The sequence below is a fragment of the Serinus canaria genome, chromosome 3 (assembly GCF_022539315.1).
Source record: "Serinus canaria isolate serCan28SL12 chromosome 3, serCan2020, whole genome shotgun sequence".
NCBI lineage: Eukaryota > Metazoa > Chordata > Aves > Passeriformes > Fringillidae > Serinus > Serinus canaria.
Genome location: NC_066316.1, coordinates 12776451 through 12799017, shown reverse-complemented (window position 1 = coordinate 12799017; position 22567 = coordinate 12776451). Strand labels below are relative to the sequence as shown.

The 22567-nt window shown below is 42.1% G+C and overlaps 2 protein-coding genes across 3 annotated transcripts in view; both read left to right on the top strand.

Annotated features, from left to right (window-relative positions):
* LOC103821325 (serine/arginine-rich splicing factor 7) overlaps positions 1-22567 on the top strand; it is a 1055603-nt gene that overhangs the window by 963641 nt on the left and 69395 nt on the right. The gene's annotated exons all lie outside the window — the stretch shown is intronic.
* ALK (ALK receptor tyrosine kinase) overlaps positions 1-22567 on the top strand; it is a 306382-nt gene that overhangs the window by 223196 nt on the left and 60619 nt on the right. Inside the window, exons 6-8 of the mRNA XM_050973237.1 lie at positions 4919-5050; positions 12376-12507; positions 13431-13531. Coding sequence (XP_050829194.1) covers positions 4919-5050; positions 12376-12507; positions 13431-13531 — 365 coding nt within the window. The remainder of the gene's footprint in view (positions 1-4918; positions 5051-12375; positions 12508-13430; positions 13532-22567) is intronic.

Genomic DNA, 22567 nt, shown 5'->3' with positions numbered 1-22567 from the left:
CAGTCTTTTTTTCAAAGCATTTTTGAGGACAATATGTTTTCCAAGTATTTCTTTCACTGGTCTCATTTGCAGCTGCAACTACTCAGATTCCTTGCTGACCTGGATACAAGTGTCCTGGGGTGGGTGGCTGGAAAATGAGAGCAGTGTAGCTTGCTGTGAAAGTGGTGATTTATGTGATCTGCCCTGTATCATGTGGAGTTCAGTGTCCATTTGCCAAGGATGGCTTTGCTCCCCTCAAACATGAACTTACCTTTCACTTCTCTCTCTTTCTTTCATCCTTTATTTCATCGTTTCCAACTTCTCTAATGATGAAATCATGGGCATCAGTGACTTGTATCAATAGCAGATTTACTTTGACCTGGAATATGGCTATCCTCAGCACAAAGTGAGTCAGCAGTCTTTGGATGTCTGTGCTGCTGGAGGACTGGAGATAAAGAGTGAGGAAATATGTAGCCATCAGAAATGGCAAGTCGTAGAAAAATCAATAATCAGAAACTCCCCCAAATTCTCACTATCCTTTTATAGCTAGACAGCAGCTCTTCTGTTTTCACACAACCTTTCAATCCCCCAAGTAATGTTTTTGTAAATATCTGAGTGAAAGCTTTGAACTCAAGCCAAAGGAGGGACAGGAGAAATTGAGAAGTTAATGACAAATACTTGTGGCAGACACACATCATCAACAAGGTTGTACAATCCCAGATTTTTAGTGACATTTAGTGGAGGCACTAAGCTGCAACATTAGCACATTGGAAAACGTTTAAGAGATGTAATCAAATAGTAGGAAGCTTTCTGTTTTGAGAGGTGAACACATGGGGTTAGATAAACACAGTGGACTTCCATGGGTAGGTATTTTTGCTACATATATGCAATTCAAAATGGAAATTTTTCACATTGTAGGCATATAAGGTCTTGCCTTGAGAACCACTGAAATAAACTCAACTCCAGACAATAGGGCTCCTCAAGGCTAGCCCAGAGAGAAGCTGCTTGCTGGTAAAAAGTGACAAGGCTGTACATTTATCCCAGGTCTTTGGAATTTTTGCAGAGTACAGATGAGGCAATTTTTAAACAGCAGCCAAGTATTGTCCTATTAAGCTCTTCTGTTTTAATGTGTTCTCAGCAGGAGTGCTTCACCTGACTGTGTTTGTCCCAAAAGCTTTTGGTAGAATTAAAAATTATGGTCTAAGAAGTTGAATATAGCATGTGAAGGTATCATTATGTTCAGCTTCATTAAACCCTGTGTGATAATTAGTTCCATAGCCAGTTTGTCAGATAAGAGATATTTTTGTGGATGCCTGCAAGCATTTCTTCTCCATCCCACCTGGCCAGGTGTGGTGGCAGGAAGGCAAAGTTTCCCCTTTTGCTGTGATCAAACACCACAATCTTTCTGGCCATGTTCCTCAGAGACAGACTCACCAGAGCTTGCCAGCACACTGTGATTTCTCTGCTGGTCAAGGGACAGGGGAGGAGAGAAGAGCAAATCCAAGTCAGAGAAAATCTGTTGAGAATTGAAATACGTCCCCCTGGGTCCCACAGTATGAGCAGAAAGTTGCTGATCCTGCACAAGCAAAGCCACATGATTTTCCTCTTTCCATCCTGATAGAGGAAATGGAAAGCAAGTCCAAAAGCACGGGTAGTAAAGATCCCAGGCTGTCATTTGTGTTCAGGATCTGGTACTGGATTTGAACACTGCCAGGGCTGGACTGTGTTGAGAAGCAGGACCTGTGAGGTACAAAGTCAGCTCTTGTTCCCCAAGGAGTTGTTTCTACTTTTCTACTTTCAATTTAGAGCCTGAAATGCCATTTATTTAATGCTGCTGTTTAAATAATGATTTATAAGCCTCCAAGCCAGCCGTGGTACAGCTTAATTACTGCTGTAATTTATGGATGCCACTGGCTATATAAACATTGCTGTAAATATAAAGGATGTCTCCCACAAATTTTACTCTGATACTTATTTGATACCATTCATTTTCCTTTCCTAACACGTCTTCTGTGTGTGAGTTGAGGCCGCTTCAACAATCCAGGTCATTCTGGTTCACTTTGCCAGGAGTAATTGGGTCTGGGAACTGAAAAGATCAAACGTCTGTTTTTCTTGCAAAGTATTTTAATTAATATTTGAGTTTCCTTGAGCTTGGATGCAAACATCTGCATTAAGTGGCCCATTAAAAGGATTATTTGTATTTGGGCTTTTTTTGGTTATCTATTTGTTTTACTAGTTAATCATCTCCTTTCTCCAATTCATTTTGCCTTTGTGCTCACAGTAAGCAAGCAAACAGGATGGGAATAAATCATGCACTGTAACAGAGCCCAGCCATTCCCCGGGCTGCAGCTTTGCTATTTGTGTTCTCTAACCTATACAAGGAGCACGTATATATTGGTCTAATGCAAATCTGAGCTAATTCAAGCCCTGTCTCCAAAGAGATGAATGAGCATGTAAATCTGCTGCTTTGTTTTGGAGGAATAGCTCCTGGAATTGCCTGATTCCCAATTGCATCTGACATATTTCAAACACTACAGTCAGTTGGCTTCGGGAAATTTGTGCCCCCAGGCTGCAACAAAAAACACCTGGGAAGACAAGTAGGTTCTCTTGAATGCCTTGGTTCCATTATAATTAGTGCTAATGCAGTTATGTGCTTGGAAAAGTGAGTGCCTTTAAAAAGTTATAATTAATTGAGTAAACAGAACAACCCCATTGCCTACAATTACCACTCCTCTGAATGTCTGTGTATCTCTGCAGCTGCTGAAGTAAAACACGGACATTGCTGAAAAGATTGCAGATAAACTGAGTGGGACATGAGAGCTGGTGCTAAAGATGGGCTTCAAAACCATCTGTGGGGTAATTCAGAGACACAAGAGTACTTCTGACTTTCAGCAGAACTTAAGTATCTTTGAAGAGTGCCATGATATTGCTGACTCATGGAAGTGCTCTGGGGCATGTCTCCTAACTTTTCTTTGGGTGGTACTTCCAGCAACGAGGTGCTATTCAGGCTCACTGCACGCCCCTAAGAGAAAGGATCACCTACTGAGTTACCAGAGTCCCTTCTCACAGCCTTTTCATGCCCATTTGCAAATGACCTGAGCCCCAAGTGTCTGGCTTGTGGCACGTGAAGAGCTTTGCACTCACATAGGGAAGGCTCTCAGCCATGTCTCTGAGGGTGCATTTTTTGTAGGAAGTTCAGCAAAGCCAAGGAAGATGCCATCTCACTGCCTTAAACCCTCACCAAGGAGCCCACAGAAATTGTCAGCAGCCATCTCCAAGTTACTTGGGCTATTTTTCCTGCAAAGCTTCTCTGTAGTCATGCCTTGACCCAGACTGGAATACAAGGGCATTGTGCAGCCTGTATGTGGCAAGCCAGAATTGCTCTAAGGAAGGGGAAAAAATCAACCTGACAATAACACAGAGCACCCTTCTGAGGATCTATCGTCCTTTATTATTAAAGTTTGGCATGTATTCCCCCCACTCCTGAGTGATTTGCACCATAAAATAAGCTGGAAGAGAAATAGTGGTTGTTTTCCTACATGCTTCATTAATTTTTAGTTTTGGCAGGCAATATAAATAAAAATACCAAGTGCATATCTAATTGAATCGCCAGCGATTTCCAGCTCCCTGTAGTACCAGAGAACATGATGTAGCTGCACTGTTTAGTGAGCATGGATGAGTTAGGCAAACAATGGCTCACTCTGCCCAGAGGCTTTGGTTTAATCTGGAGCATTTATCCATTTAATATGAGACAGGGCAGTTATTGCTGCAGTGGGGAATTCACAGCACAGATCTCTTTGTTCTTCCAGGCTTGTCTTCCAGCAGTGACTGGAAGCATGTCTTGGCACATTCAGGAAGGTGTCAGTGAACTGCACCCTCACTCAAATCCTTCCAGATTTTTGTGGAAGGAGCTCTGGCATTTCTCAAGCTTAGACCCCTCCATACACATTGACTCCAGGATGTTACTGAATTAATTCCTGCCTCCTTCCTGTGTCTGATCTAGAGCATGGACCTCTTTAAAAAAGAAAAAAAAAGAAACTAAAAAAAAAGGCCTTGTCCTAAGTATCATCTCAAAGGACTTGGGATGAGAGAGTTCCTACAGTAAGGAAAATTATACCTGTCAGGCTACTTGATATCTGACTTCTCAGCTGTCAAGAGAATCAAGTGCCTCCAGAAAAGGATGGTTCTTAGAGAAAATTGCTCAGGATCATTTCTGAGTGGATGATATAGACCTCTAATTGTAATGTTTGATGACCTCATTTCATAAGAGATGTCTCCTTTGCACATTGCTGGATGTCTTTTGCTGCTTAGCACAGGTAAAATGAACTGGTGCCTTCTGTCTCTGGGTGGATGTAGGCTGCTGGGGGCTCCCTGACTCAAAGAGATGCAGGAGTAGGCATAGAAGAGAAAGAAAATTACAAGTAGAGATTGAACTGTTTTCTCTCCTGCAGAGAATATGACAACACAATACACCCAAAGCAAAGGTAATGCATGTTGCCAAAAGAGCATGATGAAAGCTTGTGCTCTTTCTAAATCCTGTAACCATGTTTACTCCTGAGCTAGGCAGAGAGAATATCAGCTTTCAAGACTGTCAGTGCAGCAGTAAATTCACACACAGTTAAAAACCCGTCATGTGCATTGTGTTGTTCTTGAGAAGTACCAGAGCAGGATGCAGGATTTAAGCCCTCCAGGGGTCAAAGCTGCCTTCCATATTATAGCACCAGAAAGGCCTGGGGAACTGAAATTCTCTATTAGGTAGACTATTAGACATTTGACAAGATTAAATAGGTAAAAAGCATATCAAGTATTGAATTGAGAAGATTTCACAAGGTGTTTATCCCTTCAGTGTTATGCAGGATGTTATGATCTATTGGTTAAAAGGAAGGCAATCCGGTTATCTGAAGTGTTTTTGTTGGTTTTTTTTTTTCTTTTTCTCTAGGATCTGCCTCTCTCTCAAAAATGGCTCTGGAGGGTTCCTTCAGCTGCTGGAATGGAACAGTGATCAGGCTGGGGCAGGCATGTGACTTCATCCAGGACTGTGCTGAGGGAGAAGATGAGGGAGATATGTGCAGTGAGTAAATCCTAACCCCCAGGTTGTACCATCCTTTTCCAGAAGCGTAGATTGGTTTGAACTTTAATGTCTGAGACTTCAGCACCAACAGACTCGTTTGGTGCCATCAAAAGACCTGTATCCCCCACAGCAGATGCCATTTCCTGGATGTCTGCCTGGAGTGCACCATTTGATATTTCTGGGCTCACCTACATCTGTTCTGCAGTAGCTTCTTAACATGCTCCTGGTGCTTCATGCCTCCCAGTGTCCTGATCAAAAATGCGAAGGAAGTATAGCCTGAACAGCTAGATGCCTTGCAGAATTACGAAATGTGTAGTTGGTTAGAGCCTTTAATCAAAATGTAGTGCAGCATGTGGCAGAGGGGGAGAGGAAGGAGAAAACTTCTAAGATGAAAAATGAGTAGAGCCAGTAGCTTGTCTTTGACCAGCTCCTCAGCTCCTATGAGTTTGTAATTCCTCTGGTTTTCTACCCTCTCTTCAGGAGTCAATAGTCCAATAACATACAGCAGAAGATAGATAGCAGTTTTCTAAGAACTTGCTGTGTCTGAGTACTTTCAAAAATGTGCTGTGAGATACTTCAAGACCTTTCTTTGACCATCTTGAAGGTGCCTTATCACTTTTTTTATACCTCTGTACATGCTACCTCCAGCATCCTTCCATCTGCCAGCCTGCAAATAGTTAGGAGTGGTGGGTTGTCAGCTGTGTGGTTGTCTACAGGGCAAATATATCAAGAAAAATAAATATTGAGAGTTTATTATTCAAAGTGTATGTGCCACAGCTGATCTAGCCTGTGGGCTGTTACTATAGAATTGTGTTGATTTGGTATGTAAAAACATGTTTGCTGTTTCTAGCAAGAACTTAATATGAGTGATATACAACTTCTAGCAGATTCCACTTCTGCTAATAAAGAAATAAAGTCACAACTTTATTGGTGTGAAGAACATTGGTTTGACCTGGGATCATCTAGGAAACTAGTTAAAAGCTTGAAATTACAAGCTTCTCCATCATTTTAGATACTGTTACAATTTGAAATTATATTCTTTAATGACCCACTGAGTGGACATTAAATTCACAGGAACAGTGTCAGCACTGTGGACTTGAAGCTTCTTAGAACCAATAATGCTTCATATTAGCAATATTGAAACCTTATTTCCATCTAAGACATTTCAAATAGAACTCTAAAACCCCATAATGGCATTTCTGTTGTGTTCTACCCTATAATTTAGAAAAGGTCGAATGCATTTTCATTTCATTGGAAGGAGAGAAGCATTACTCACCCTCAGCTGTATGCTCAGACACACTTTGGTGCCCGTGTGCCATAAATGGCTCTGCCTTGTAGAAGTAATCCCAGGGGGAAGAGCAGAGGTCACAAGGGGGAGTTGTACTGATCAGGGATGTAAACTAAATACCCCCAGGGATGGGGCAGGCCTGGAGGAGCATGCTTGCCTGGCATTTTCACACCCTGGGTGTACTTGTGGTGGGTCTGTTGTTCGTATTCACATATCTGGAGGGTGGCTCTGCTTTTGCCCCTTGCTGCCACCCTGTACCCATGGTGAGCCCAGTGGAAAAGCAGCCAATGCCTCTCTGGTGTATGTTGCTCACAGGTCTTGGTTTGGTTGTCTTTTCTCCCTCCATTCATCTGTAGCTGTTTCCACAAGGCAACAGGGCACTTGCAGCTGTATTGGCAAAGGAATGTACTGAGAATGTCAGTGAGAAAATGTAAAAAGCAGAAAATATTTAACCAGATGTTCATCACTCCCAGCTTGAGGAGACCACATGGCTTGCATTCATCCATAGGTACTGGAAATGAGAGTTCTTACTTCCAGCCAAAAGGTCCAAAAAGCACTGTCTTCCACTCAAGGAACAACAAAGCACATCTTGCCTGAGCAGGAGCCCAGGCTGTGGATATTCCTGCTTATCCACCTACAAGCCTGCTCAGTTCTATGGCTGATCCTTCTGCTTTTGCTTCTTTACAGTGCTGAATATTGTTGGCATAAGGTTTATACACAAAACAGAGAAGTGATCTAATGTTTGAGGCGTCAGATATATCTGAGTGGCAGCCTAACACAAAACATATGTCATCCTTCAGCATTTTAGTTGTCATTTTAGTCCTGAGCAACACGAATATTTTCATCAGCTTTTTGCAAGTGTGGTAAAAAGCGATTCAGATTTATCAAGCAGAGAAAAGGGTTTCCCAAATGGTTCTGCTTAGACAAAAGAGCTGTCAGAAAAAGATGAGCTATGCTCAAAACTGAGGCGAGATGTTTTAAAAATGCCATTAGCAAAGGCTTCTATCTTTGAGCTTCAAGGAGGTGTTGGGGTTTCTTTGCCTTTCACAGTCTTTCAGCTTTACAGGTTTTACAATAAAACTGATTAGTTTTATTATGATTTTAATTTTTTTCCTAATAATTTTAATTTTGTTGCTGTCTTAGCTGAAAATGATCTCTCTCCAGCCTGCTATTTGCTAACATCTCTTTACTTATTAATGTCCAGTGAAACGTCATGGTGCTTGTTCTGCTTTGCAACTAATTAGTCTGTGTAGAAATTGTAAAAGCAGAGAGGGACGACCCCTAGAGAAAAGAGTGTTTGAGTCATAATCAGATATCCTTGCAGAAGTAAAAGACAGCTTCAAAGGGGCAGATGAGGGATGAGAGGCTGAGCTGCACGTGTTTGTTGACTCAGGATCAGACACACAGCTTCACCAGCCTGATGGAAGTGCCATGCTAGAAGTTACTTTGCAGAGCATACACTGCAGACTCACATTAGTACTTCAGATAGAACTGGTGGTGTGTCTCTGCTGGTAAATTCCTGCCTTTCCAGATACAGAAACTCCACGTGGCAGCCACCATGGCAGGCTTTGGCTCAAGGTTTCTGCTGAATTCATAAATTGAAAGATATATTCCTCTATAAAAGTACTTTTTTTAATGGTGTAATAGCTGGAGCTGGGTTCCTCTGAAGAGCAACCTTGAACAAGTCCCTGGTTGATTATACTCAAACAATCTGAATTCCCCAGCATTCATGTGACTGATTGGACCAGTTATCCCCCAGATGAGGCTCTGGGAGCTCTTCCCATTCATCACTGTGTCTCTTGTTTGCCTCTTGGTAGGATGTTTCTTATTTCCAAGGTTGCAGCTTATGAAGTCTTATCTTCTGTCTTGAACCAGCTCTAGGGTTTTCTCATATTTGACTGAGTGGAAAGTTCGGCATATCTGGTGAGAGTTCACAGCTTGTACCTTAAGCTTCAGCAAATTAATCTATTAATGCTAAGCAACAAATTCTACATAAGTAGTTTAGCAAATCATTCAACATATGGGTAGAACTTACTGCAGAAAACACCAGCAAATTTTCTCTTATTGCAGTAATCACATGTAATATGCTTTGTGTGGTACAAGACAGACACAAAACCTCAAATTATTTGCTAACATAGATGGGCAGGGCTCTGTTTTACAGATAGGGTGAATTTGTTTTAGCAGTTTTGTACTTCTCTTTTTAATTAACAGTATCTGGGATTTTGGATAAATAATCTTTCACTGAAGGGCAGCAAGTCAAAAGTTAAAACTTTACTGAAAAGGGATGCATGTAATTCTGGCTAGTCCAAAACTATTTTACTTTCTCTGACAAATTCAGAAAAAAAACCTCATCCTTGGAAAATATTGGCTAATCAGTCCAAGCATGTTAGGCATGTAATAGATATATTTTAAAAAGGTAACATTTTAAATAATGGATGTCCCAGTAATATATTTATTATCTAGAGATCCAGAACTTCAAGATGCAATTAACCCAGGACTGGTTCTTCTGTGAATTTGAACCCATATTTTCTATTTCCATAAAGAGCTTCCAAGCTTGTGGTCTGGAATTCTGGTCTAGTTCAGAAGAAAATGATTACCCAAGTCTCTCCTGAGGTTGCACTTCCATATTTTATGAATTTTAGCTGGAACAGGAAGTAATGTCCTCTTTATCTTTCAAATAAATCTCATAATCATTCAGTTATAGGGTAATTTTCACTCTGCTTCATTGAATATTTAAGGATGTGAAACACCTTAGCAGGTGAGATAAGGAAGACAAGTGTCTGGTTCCTGAAAGGAGGGACTCAGCCTGTGGTGGGAGGACTGCATGCACACATCAGTCAAAAGGCCAGGTGGCAGCTAGAACAGGAACCTTTGAAGTTTGATTTTCTGATCATGTGGATGAGTGGCCAAAAAAAAAGCATTGATAATCAATTTTAAAGTGGCCAGTTTTCTTTCCAGGCAAAAATGTGTGAAGAAATAATGGGGTTCATTTTCATCCAGATACAGCCCAGCAGAGTCTTCCTGCAAGCAAAATGATGAAGTAGCAACCTGTTGGCAGGCCATGCTAGGCTCTTAAGGCTCCTGTCTGGCATTCACTAATCCTTCTGCTTCTTTCTTTATCAAAGCTGTACTTATAGAAACGAATTCTAACCTCTGGTAGTTTTGAGCTCAGCAAAGCCATCTGCCATTGAAGGATAACTCTGGTGACTGTTGAAAAGTATTTTCTCTTTTTATGCTTCATTTCTGGTAGAATTTGGCTGGCCAACTCTGCTAGCATAGAAGAATCATTGAAACAAACTCATCTTTAAGATTCATGTGATTCTTTAAATTGAGTAGCTGATCTGTTTGTCTTCTGAGATTTCCTCCTAAACTTGGTAAAGGTCCATACGTACAGAGTAGTTTTTAGTGCTTTTGTTCTTTATAATACCAGTTTGGAATTTCACCCAGAAGCCTAAACTGTAATATCTGGTTGATTTCCACCTAGTTTTGAAGCAAGAGATGACTCCATCCCCTTCATAAATTGTATCAGTTACTAATTCTCTAGCTATTAATGGACAAAAAATCTGGTTAAAGAAAAAGACCTTAGATTTTTCTTGGAAGGTATTTAATTCTGAAGGCTTGAAAATATTTGGTTAAAAACAAATTCAGCATCCAACAGCTTTTCCCTGCTTGCCCACCCACATAAAAGGAGAGACTCTTGCATTCTCAGAGTGCTTCAGTTTCACTGGACTACTCTGTTCTCCATCTCATACCCACAAGGTGTATCTTAATCTTAACAAGGCCTAAATCTCCTGGGGTCTCTGTCTGGTATCAATATCCAAAATGGCAGGTTTCAGTAGAAGTAATCCCTGCCCCCTAATTTCCATGATTTTCCAATAAAGTCAGAACAGCTTCCCCTCATCAGTGCAGTGTCTGGGCTAATGTGGGTTTCAGTTTCAAACCCATGAAATAGAGAAGTACAGGTTGGAGAGAAGTGGTACCCAAAGACATCCCTGTGGAATACCAACCCATGGAATCACAGGCGCTGTACATATTCAAGGTAAGAAAGAGCAGCAAAGAAAATGCATCCAGGGGCATGAGACATCTGAAAACTCATAAAAGATTAATTTGGGAAAAGGGAATGAAATATTCTGTGAAAGTAACAGCTTTTTATTTATGCCCTTACTTGTTCATCGACAGTGAGTTTTCCCTGGCCTTCAGGCAGGGATTGCTGCTTAGATGACTCCTCCTGCTGCTCTGACTTGTTTACATCATCCTAGATAGCAAATGGCCATGACATGAATTCAGCTGGACACCAAAACAAGCTGTTTCTGTGGGAATTCAGGGCACATTATAATTTGTCATTTTCTTTGTATCCCAGCCTCAGGCTGAACAATGAAATATAATCAAGTTCTGCAGAAGGGTGAAGCACAGGGAAGTAACTCTCTGCTTAACAGCTTCACATTTAAAGACTAGGCTGAATGAATTTAGAGATTTTTAAAAGGAAAAACTTGAAAAAGCCCTAACTTCAGTACAGGTTTTGATTTTTTTCATAACAGGTTTAGATGCTTACCCAAAATACCACCAAAATGTGGTTCTTGCCTCAATGTCAGGTTCCAGGTCCAAAACTAGCCATACTAAAAAACTACAGATAGAGGATTTGTTTCACTTTCCTCTGACAAGTGAGTTGTGATTCAGGGTCCCAGAAAATCAAATGTTTGTGGTCTAGATGCTGCAGTTGTGATGTTCCACATTGTTTTCTCTGGGTGCACCAAGGAACACCTGCATGTGCCAATGACAGTCAATTGCCTTTTGAGGTGTGTGAGCAGTCAAAGCTGGGGCCCTATGAGCAGGTATTTTATTGATCTGAAATCTCTGCCAGGGGAATCTGCTGGTACTTAAACATTTGGAATAATCTGGAGCTTGAATACTGGTGCTTCATTGTCTGACAGCCTCTCTATAGATATATCATTTCAGGGAGGAAAAAAATTAATAATCACAACAAATTGTATGTCCAAGAGCCTCTTCTTCTCATAGAGGAGCTGATGAAATTACTGGTATCACTTGACCAGAGGATTCTCTTGCTTTAGAAGTTTTTGGTCTATCCTAATGCTTGCGAGTGAAGAAATTTTTATTCTGATTTTATCAAGCAGCTAAAAGTAAAAAAAAAAAAAAAAAAAAATACTGGATATGTGTTTGTACAAGAAATTTCATTTATATCTTTCAATTTTTAACAAATTTCATGTATCATTCTCCTTTCTTGGAGCAAAAGGAACAATACTTTTTACCCCCTGTAAGCAGAACTTGCAGTTGTAGGTAGAGAAGTAAAAGGAAGGCATGAGATTTACCTTCTGCTTTGAATGGGACCATTATTGCTTTAAAACTGGCAAATTTTAAGGCAAAAAGCTAATGGAGCTCTATTGTTTGGAGCTGGAAACTGAAATCCTAAGCTAGTGGCAGAATGAGCGGGCTTCAAAGCCTGGAAGTATGGATTAAAATAAACTATCCTCTTTCATCTCATGGAAGAGATTCACAGGTGAAAAGAGTGAGGCACAAAAGGATTCAGTGCTTTACCTGGGGCCACATCAATGCTCACAGAGAGAAGAGATCATGTTGCTGAGCTGGGCTGAGTAGAAACCTGAACCATAAGGGAGGGAATCTTGTAGGTAATTTATCCCTCTCCAAGATTTCCCCCTGTGGAGTTGCAGAAGCGGTGCTTAGGAAAGTCATCTCCGAGATGTGACCTTGAGCCAGCTGATAGCTCGGAGTTGAGAGCCCAGGAGACCCCATGGTGTGTATTGAGATGTGTCAATAGGATGTGTCACTGGGGTGTGTCAAGGTGTGTGGGGAGTCACTTAGCCCCACTCTGGGGGCTGTTGCTCTCTGCTCCTCCCTCCCCATGGTCAGGCAGGTGCGCGATTCCACGCTAAAGGACTGAGGAGCCGGGAGTGCCCTGGGCAGAGCGGGTTGGAACAGTCACTGCAGCTCCTGTGTGAGCCCTGGAGCTTCCTCCTCAGCTCACTGGCTGCTTCTGTCTGTGTGCCTTTCTCTCCTGCAGGAAAGCTTCCCTCTGGCTTTTACTGCTCATTTGAAGATGGGGATTGTGGCTGGACACCGGGCTCCCCTGCGTCCCATCCTTCTCCATGGCGGATCGGAAGCTCGGAGCAGAAGCGTTTCCCTTCCATAGAAGGTGGGTGAGAGGAAACAGTAAGTGTAGAGCACAAACAGCAGAGAGCAGAAATGATACACACATGGTGAGGAAGGGGAATGAAACACGAGGCAAGTTTTCCTGTGTACTCACATATCCAGCCTCCAGTGAAACAGTTCTCAGCTTTCTACTCTCAAATGCCACTCTTTCCACTTTGAGCAAAATACTATCCTGCTCCCTTTTTGTCTTGAGGGTACAAAGTGGTACCTCAGCCTCCACCCCTGACACTAGATACAGATCTTGACCCCTTCTAAAAAACTTCACACCAAATGTTCATCTGCCTGACCCCCTACCATACTGATCTGGCTTTTTTTTTTCTGATTTTCCTATTTATTTTCTCTATTTTTCTGTACTACTAGTTTTTTCTCCTGCTCACATCCTATTTTTTCTTGTCTTTGCTTCATGATCCCTTGAGTTGCACTTTTATGAACTATTACTATGTACTTGGTTCTCCTACCTAAATGCCAGTTTCTAATCCTTCTCATACAAATAACTGAAGGCTTAAGCTGCTGAGAGAAAACCCAATACTGCCCTTGTTCCTCTTGTTTACAGAAATTATTCAAGTAGCAAGGAGCTATAGTTGTATTTTTATTTGGTTTTGGTCAAGATAAATTCTTTTATTCCGAGTTACTTTTTGTTCATAAAAGATACACTTTATTATTTGCCTTGGAAGGAGGATGGATTTGAAGTCATGGAGCAGTGGGGGAGGTGGACAGGCTCATGGGGTTACTGAGTATGTTTGTTAGGTAGGTGAAGCTGCATCCCTAAGAAATGGAAAAAGCCTTCTGCTCCCTGGAATTCCACAGTGGTAGGAGCCAGCTAACATAGGTTTGGGGCAGGTTTCACAAATCCTGAAACCCAAAGTGAGTGCTGCAGTTTGACCTTCTTCCTTCTCTTTCATCCAGGTTGTGCACTCCTCCTTAACACCAGCGAGGCACCAGCAGTGCCAAAGACTGTCATGACCAGCACAGCATTTCCAGCTCCTTTGAGGAACTCCCCCTGTGAGGCAAGTCATAATGTTTTCTTTTCTTGTGCAGTTTACAGAGCTTTTTTTTGGTGTTTGACTCAGGTTTTCAAATATAGGTACTAGTTCAGTAGCAAGGCAACCACTATCTCTGATTTTATTTTCTATCAAATATACTTATTTATGCCTACTGTGCAGGGGAAAGATATGGTTATCTGCTTGAATGCCACAAAATGTGCTTTGAAAAACCTATCATACCCTGTCCTCATTGCATCACATGATGTATTAAAATCTTCATAATTAGGTGTGTATGCTGTAAGAGTAGGGCAGCCAACATTACATAAACACAGAGAGGAAGAATCTTGCTGCATGAAAAAGCGTTATGTTTGCAACATCCAAGACAGAATAGGCTTCAGGACTGCCCCTGAGCCATTCAGAAAAGGCAGTACATGTTTTCTCTAGCACAGCTGGGGTTTGGGCTGGCAGCTCTTCGTGCTACTACTTCAAACCTAGCAGTCCTCATGCAGGGCTTGTTCACAGGAGTGCTGAAGTTAGCAGCAGCAGAGAGAAGTTCATCCAGAATGGAGCCAGGTTCATATTCAAGCAGAAGAGCTATTGACAGTCACAAGACATGAGCTTAAGCAATTACATCAAGGCTTGCCAGACAATCTTGCTCATGCTTGTCATTTCTGAGTCAGCTGTATTTAACCCTTAAAGTGCAGCTTCAGAAAGAAGCTGTATGCATCTTCTTACTCTGTAGCTTTACAGGTTGTAGAATCACTGATAAGATTTATTTCTGATGTATGGCTTTGAACCATGCCTAGTGAGTTAAAGCATTTCACATCTTCACGGTCTCTCAGAAATCTCCCATAAGCTTCTGGATCCTGGAGCAGAGGGATTTAGGGAAACTGATACTAATGAAGTGCAGCTGTTTGTTGGTTGACTACTGAACAGACAAAAAAAATCTGTTCCAGTAATCTTAAAATGCAGAGAGGACAAGAAGGGATATGTTAGAAAGTTCTCTGGAATGAAACTACACAGGAAAAGGTGTTTCTTTGCCCTAAAGTTTGTTTTGGTTCACTTCTGTTGGATACTTCAGTTCATACAGCAAAGTGCCTCTGGTTTTGCTCTCTTGATATATTCATGTTCTCTGTCTTTGAAATATATTCTACCTTGTTTTTCCTCCCATCTGTGACAAAGGCATAAGCAGGTTCTGAATATTTTAAGACCTTGTTCTGCCATGGACCAGCAAGAGCGAGCGTTTTTCATAATCCACCCGACACAGGAATCACAGTGAATGATTTCCCAATATCTGTGTAATTTTTTTCTTGTGTATACAAGACTGCAAATAATTAAACTTGCCGTGGGGGGAGAAGCTGCCATGTATTTCATCTGCTCACATGCCATCCCACCTTCGTCACTCCCCTTGGCACCCCAAAGGCATCCGGACGCATCCAGCGTTGCAGCTGTCGCTAATAAAGAGTGAAGGAGCTTTGGCAAGGGTTTTGTCTCTTGCCTTTTCATATAAGTGTAAAAGCTTCCCTTCTCAGTGGATCCCTGGTGGCTTCAGATTCTATTTTACTGGAACAATCTGTCTGTGCAGAGAATAATTTAATTCCACTTCTCAACACAGCAGAAGAGGAGAAAGGAGATATGCCTCCCTACGCACTTATTCCTCCAATAGGTGCCAACAAACTTCCTAATAGTGAAATTACAGTCAGAAAAGAAGTTGTGAAAATACTGTAATGCTGTCCTGTATTTACTTACCCTCAAGTACTTTGTGATTGAACTGGCTCAAGTTCAGGCACTAAAAGATGAGTTTTCTTTTACCTGTCACTGCTGACAACTTTACCTGGCATATCACAGCTGGGACAGATTCTCTGGCAGCTGAAATCCCACAGAAAATACTCAAAATTCATGTTGCAAAGGGATCTCAGCAAGGGTGTATGTGAATTAGACCCATTTATTCTTCCGCCATCAGATCCAGCCATAAATCTGCCCTTTCTCTTGTATTTGATCCAGCTCTCATGATCCTTTAGACATCTGCTTGCTCTCCTGAGAGCAACAAGGAGGTTGGCAAACATCCCCAGTTTGATAATTTTGACTCCCCTCTCTTCTCCCCTGCTACATGGAGGCTCTGGGGCACCTGCTGTTCAATGAAGTTATTATTTCTTCCCCTTATGCCCTAATGTTTTTTTATCCAGTCATGTTAGACCTAACACACTCATCACAGCAGAAGATGACACCCTGCTTTTTAGTCTGAGGTGTTCATAGGAATTAATTACTTCAGCCTCAGCATGAGGAACATTACCTGCCACAGTGCTGTTTACCAGGCTGGAGGACTCTGGGGTTTGGCCAGGGTGTCCATGAAACCAGGACTCAAAGCTGATAAGGAAACAGCCAGGCAGTCCACAGTGGGAACCAGCCGCAAAGAGTTTCCAATGCTTCAAGCTTGTTTTTCCTCCCTGAGCCTGGCTGTGCAAACTTATACACTGTGGCAGACTGGAAAAGGAGGTGAATGGCCAGCCTGGTGCAAAGACCTTCCCTGCTGAGGTTCTGGGCAGCTGTATGCAGTGGGGTTGGTGTTAGCACTTGGAGACACCACAGCACGGATGAGCTTGGCATCTGAGCTGTCACTGAGTGCAGGGCTGGTGTGACACTCCATCTCTGTGCTCCCTGCAGCCTGAGCTCAGTCCCCAGGAGCAGGCAGGGCTGCCAGCCCTTTCCATGCCCTGCAGGAGGCTCCTTGTTAGCTCAGGAAGGGAAATGTCAGCCTCACCCACTCTGCACTGCCCCACATGCACCAAAAGATGGGAAAAGGACAAAAATGCACACAGGAGATACTGTGATAAACACAGGCTGTACTTGCTCACACTTTTGGGATTGGCCCTAATGTGCCTTGCACTTTGTGTATAGCTTTGTATTGCACTTCACTCCTGTTTGTTTTGAGCAGTCTTATATTTTCATTTTCTTTGTTCTTCAGTGCTTCTGGCAGGTCAGAGCAGTCGGTCTGTGATGCTGCCCTTTATTCTTGGTTCGGTTAGTTTTTCTCTTTCCTTTTGTTGTTTTATTAAATCTTGGCTGGAGTATCCTGGCTTCAAAGAATCTCTCCTGCCTGCAGTCCAGACAGCCTTTGTTATCTTTTTCATGTTGCACTTTCAGTAGAGCACTTTGCTTGTTGACCCCTTTAAGTCTGTGTTTAAAACCCACTCTGTATGGAAGAGGGAGACTGTGGCACTTCTCCTAAATCTTGGGTGAATGCAGGAAGTGGTTCACAGAGTCCAAGAAGTGATGCTCTATTACCCTGAAGTAGCCAGAGAGGGGAGATGCAACTAAAAGCTCAGGAAATGCTTCTGGAACTAAACAGCCACAGTAATCAAGAGTGAAAACCTTTTAACCCACATGTAAAAGTTCACTGGAAGCAAAGCACGTGTAATTGAGCATAGGAATGCACATGAAGTGCAAAGAATTAAGCCAAACCGTGGCCTGATTGAAAGGCAGAGTGTTTAGAGCTCGAGCAGTAAAGCACAGCATTATTTGCCCCTTCTGTCACACTGACATTCCCCTCCTCTGGGTGGGAATCAGCTGGCATGTACAAGGCTGACAGAGGAGCATGGGATGGATAGGCATTTCCTCATTTTGAAGAAGAAATCCACATGCATGGCATTAGAAGCTGTGCTGGTGTTTGGGAACTTAGGAAACCACATTGCAATTAAATCCAAGGGAAGTGCTGTCATCTCAGACACCACCCATGGCAAAACTAATTGCTTTGCCACAGTTGATAGCTGCTAGGTGTGCACAGTCTCCAAACTGTCATGGCCACCCACTTCTCAGTACTCCACAAAGAAGTCAGAGAGCTGGCAGAAGTGTTGCAGGTGCCAAGGACTACTCACCTTTGTGTGGAAGCTGGAGACTCAGTTCTGACCCCCCATGTCTCGGACAAGAAGGCAATCCCATCTCCATCAGTCCAGCATTATTTCTGTGCAGGTGCAGTCACATGTGCTGATTTGCTTTTTAAAATGGAAATTTTTTAGAGATGTTCCCTGATGTCTGCATCCTCAGGCCTTGAACAATGGTGTGGTACCTGTAGATCACAAGAAAGATGCCTGCTTCTTCCCAAAGTGTGTGGCTTTCTGTGATATAGACATGCAAGAGGCTGGTACAGTTGTACCTGCCTGGGCTGTAGTCTTGCATCTATCCTGCAAGATTTCATTTTGTGGTGGGTTGTTACTACTCCTTCTGCTTGGAAGTCACTCCAGAAACATGAGCAAGTTTTGAGAAAGGCTGTGCTTTGCTCAGCTCCAGGGAATCTGGGACAGAATCTCAGTGCCATGCCTGATAGGTAAAAGCCAAGCTGCAGCTTTGGTGTGGGCTGTCAGAGAGAAGAAGAGGAACAGCAGAGCTGCTGTTCCTGCGTGGGGGTGGATTTGAAATTAGCCTGAAATGTTATTGCCTGCACCTCCATAGACTGAGGTGGCTCTGCAAGAGGGACTGCTTTGTGATTAGGAACCAGATTGCTTCATTTTCATGGTAGGTCCTGGGTCAAACATTTTAAAGGGTACAGTTGTGCTGGAAAACAATACAAACAGATTCCTGTGGTAGTAAATATGCTTTGTGGTTTTGGCTGTGTTTAAAATAATGAAAATATTTTTCTGCTGCTATTTTGACATTTCAACTAGCTGTTTCTTGAAAGCCACCATTATGTTATGTAAGATAGTACTAAACTGGGCCAGATTTGTTTAACACCTGAAATTGTTTTTGAATGTAAACATAGCCTCTCAAAAATAAATATAACATGCTGATGTAGAACAGTATAGTTGAAGTTTGCCTTCTCAGCCAGCTTTACAGTCATAAAGATGTTTTCATCCTCTCTGTTTATTAATTCAGTTCTCTTTTCTATGCAGAAGTGTTGCAATTTTTTCAAGGCATGTAAGTCAATAATATAAATCATTCCTTGAGTGCATTCTGAGCCCCATGCTTACACTTGCAGAGTGTGTCTCTTTTTCTCCTCTACTCCTTGAGCTTTAAATAACTTAGAAACATACATGGTAATAACATTGACACTGAAAATTTACGAGCATGAAAAATGCATCATAGATATGCCTCTAGCTCAACCTTTCATGTGCTTTATTTGGCAGAATATCCTTAGCACACCTTTTTGTTTTAAAATGTTTTTAAAATCTGTACAGCTTTTACTGTCATCTGTCTTCTCTTGCTCCCTTTCCCACCTGGCTTTTGTGTCATTGGATCAGAGGGTCTATAGCATCTGAAATCTCTTGAGTGCTGGTCATTCCACAATCCTCTGACAGCAAAATTCTCAACACTTTCTCTTTTTGTTGCTTTTATTTTTCCCTTGGTCTGTTTTCTGAAACGAAGTAAGAAATAATGTGAGAATAAATAGTGGGAGAATCTGTTCATATAAAACATGAGCTTCTCTTGCCTGCCTAGGTATTTTAAAGCTACATAATCAGATCAGTTAATTAAAATTCTGTCATTTACAAAAGGCTTTGCTTTTTCTGAGTCTTCATCAAAAGCAGAAGTGTCTGCAGACTACAAGAGAGTCTTATCATGCATTGTTGTAGATCTGGCCAAAAACCAGGAACAAGACCTTTTGATCCTCTTTATTATTCATAAGAGTCCAAGCCTGAATTGCTGAACAGTGGTAATTGATGTCTTTGCTTGTACTGTTGTATGCAACCATTTCTCATTTCTGGTAAGAAAAAAATTATCGTCAGTATGATAAACTTCACATGTCAAAGGTAGCTCATATTCCTGTACAAAGCTTACTGAGACTTGGCAAAGGTGTCTGCAGCTTTGCCTAATTCTGTGCAAATCATATTCCAACTTGCAGCTTCAGTTTCTGCTCAACTGTGAGATGTTTTCCAAGCTCCTTTAATACCTGAACTACATTTAGTGGGTCAGTGCATTCACAGCTGAAAACAATTTCTACTGTTTCCCTTCCAGTGAAGAAGACCCAAGGGAACAGTAAAGTTTTTTAGGAGAATAAATGTCTACATTTCAAGAATCCACTGTTCCTTGTCAGGCAAATTTTGAGCAATTCCTTTGAACAACCATCATGGAGGGGGGAAGCAAGGACTTGGGGGGCATCAGAATTAAGTAATGTGCTGTCTCATAAGATGAAAACTTTGGCCTAGAGTTGAGGTGCTGCTGGCCAGAGAGCCTCCAGTGAGATCCAACTACTGCACTTCCTTGGGAGGAAAATGCCTGTAGATTCTTCTCTGTCTTCTTAAAAATACTTTACTCCAAGCCCTGTTTGAAGTATGTTTTTCTTTTCCAGTTCCTTTTTTCACTTGTGTTAAAGATGGCCAAGTATCTATTCCTGCCAGGTAGGGCCATAATGCTAATAGTCAGCATCACTGCCATGCAGAAAGGGAGGAAAAAGTAACAGCAGCTCTCCAGAGTGTCACTGCAGAATGTTTTATTTATGCTGCTGCAAGTGTGTGTCATTGGTCCTTGGTCAGGCATCTCAGAGATAGTTTATGCTAGGATGTTTCTAGCCATTAAAGTAGATTCACAGGTGTCAGCAAGTTCAAACTTCACCCAGAAGGTTCTTGGTATTTTATGTCTCTTTTTTTTTGCATAAAGGAAGTAAAATGGAAGTCTCAGTTCTCAAGTGGTCTTGAAATTATTCAGCTTGTGCTGGAAAATTCACCTTCCTTGCTTTTCTTCACCTGCCAAGCCCTGTTGATATTGATAAGGATTAGCTTTTTGGGATTTTTTTTCTTACTGGGATGAATTGAGTCCCCTGTTTGTCAGTTCAGAAACTCCACCAAAGGCTAAGGGGATTCTCAGAAGGCATCTTTCCAGATGGTGTTTGCAGTATAGAACATGTATCCATCTGACCTGAGTTTTGCCTCAATATGCTGTGCATTTACCATGGGCTCTCCCTCCTGTTAATTTTCCCCAGATCAGTTTAGACCATTTCATTTACTGAGTCAGTGGGTTTGCATATGAACAGCTGATCAGCAGCTCTGGTGGGCTCTAAAGCCAGACAGCAAGGTGCCATTGAGCCACTGCCTACCTTCTATGCTTAATTAATTTCTCAGTGGTGTTTCTAGCATCTGAGTATTTTGCTGCCAGTTTAACACAGAGAGAGATGTTTGATGCATAATGTTGGGGTATTCCACCAACAGCCCAGATTTAGATTTTTCCAAATGTGCCACTGCTCTGCTTGCAGGGCGCGCTGTGTGTGTAGTGCCATCTGCCATCATTGATGCTGTATTCTACAGAATGAATGCCAGCCCCATTCAGAACCCTTTACTATGGTATCCAGCTCATCATCTGCTCTGGTTCACTTCAGCAGGTGTGAAAAGACCTGGACTGCCCTGCTGTGAAGCTTAGAAACCATGGAAATCACGGCCAAAAATGCCCATTTGGACACAGTGCCAGTCGATTCACTCAGAGCCAGTTCATTAGAGTTTGCATATTGCACTTTGCCAATGAGCTGGTCTCCCACATCTATTGCCAGCTACTTCTTTCCTTCAAACAGCTGACATGTGTGCAAAGGCATTCATTCCAATTCATCAATTGCTTCAGCTTTTGCTCTAGTGTTACGTTAACAGCCATCAAAGGCTCGCTCTTCCCTCACTCCTGACCGTGTAGATGTTGCCTCTTACCTTCTGGCAGGTCTCCAGAAGAGACAGAGGTCTGAAAGCTTCTGCCTGGAAGCTTTCTGAAGCTTCTGCCCTCCTGCTTTAACTCTCAAATTTTAAACTACCAAAATGGCACAGTGAAGTTGCTCCAACTCACCTGTATTAAAAATGTCACATAGTGTGTTGCACAGGGAGTTGCCACTTGGGTCCTAAAAGTGGACATGTGGACTCTCAGTAAGAGGTGTTGCTTTCTCTGGTATAAGTGAAGGGTTTTAAATATCCTCTGGCATTCCAAACTTATTAAAACAAATAAGTTCTGATCAGTTTCCTTAAGGAAAATTTACTTTACTGGGTCTGAAAGGTAAAAATTTCCACTTTAAATTCACAGTAAAAAATGCCTCACTTTGTAGGCAATTGAAAATACAGAATACCCAACAAGTTCTTTCATCTGACTGTCACCTGTTAGGAGTAGCCACACAGACTCCAAGTTTGAAGGTGTTAGCCTCCTATACCTTGAGCAGGCTCTCTCACCAGGGCTGCTTCTGGTTGCTGGGTATGAGCTCAGCCCTGCTCAGCTGCCTCCATGGCCGTCATGTTGTGAATCTGAGATAGTTCCTGGCCATCCTGCTCAACTCTGCTTTTTCTCTCTGGTGTCTGGGAGGTGAAAATCTTCACACTTGATGCTATGGTTTCCACTGCTTGACACTGTGGAAATAGCCATGGGACTCCATGAATCCTTTCCCAGAAGTGTGGTGGGAATGAGCTGGAAGTTAGACTTGACCAGTGTCCAGACTTGACCAGCTTGTCCCCAGAAGTGCTGTGGGCACCTGTGATGGTTTGCTGGACCACTCAAAATCTTACACATCAATTTGGGATGTGTGGCCAAAATACTGCTTTCACAGACACAAACTGGCATATCTGTTTGTACATTTATCAATCCTTGGGTCATACGGTACAGTGGATTCCAGGCAAGTCCAGTGATTTTTGGACTGGAGAGAGAGAAGGGCCCCATCTAGATTATTCAGTCTCTGTCACAGTTTTGGAGTATAAAGTCACTTCTTTCTTTGTAGCTTTGGAGACAGGCAGATGAACTGTAGTGTTTACCCAAATTCAGAACTGATAATTAATACAGTGGATATCCAGAATTTTGTTCCACCCACTCCAAAATTGTGATCATAAACTAGGAATAATAGCAACACTTCTGTCACTTTGATGCCTACATCTGATTTGGCTGCCAGAACAAGCTTACACCATGACATAGGAACAGCAAGCAAAATTTAGCAGTTTTGTTTTATGCTAAGAAATGGATATGGATGTTCTGTGCTATCAAAGCAAGGAAGTAATGTTATCAGGTGTTACTTTGTAAAACACAAAGGAATTGAATTCCAAGCCTCCTGATTTTGGTGGTGGCTTTGAAGTGCTGAAAAATAGAGTGCTTTATTTATGTATGGACACTAGATACTGT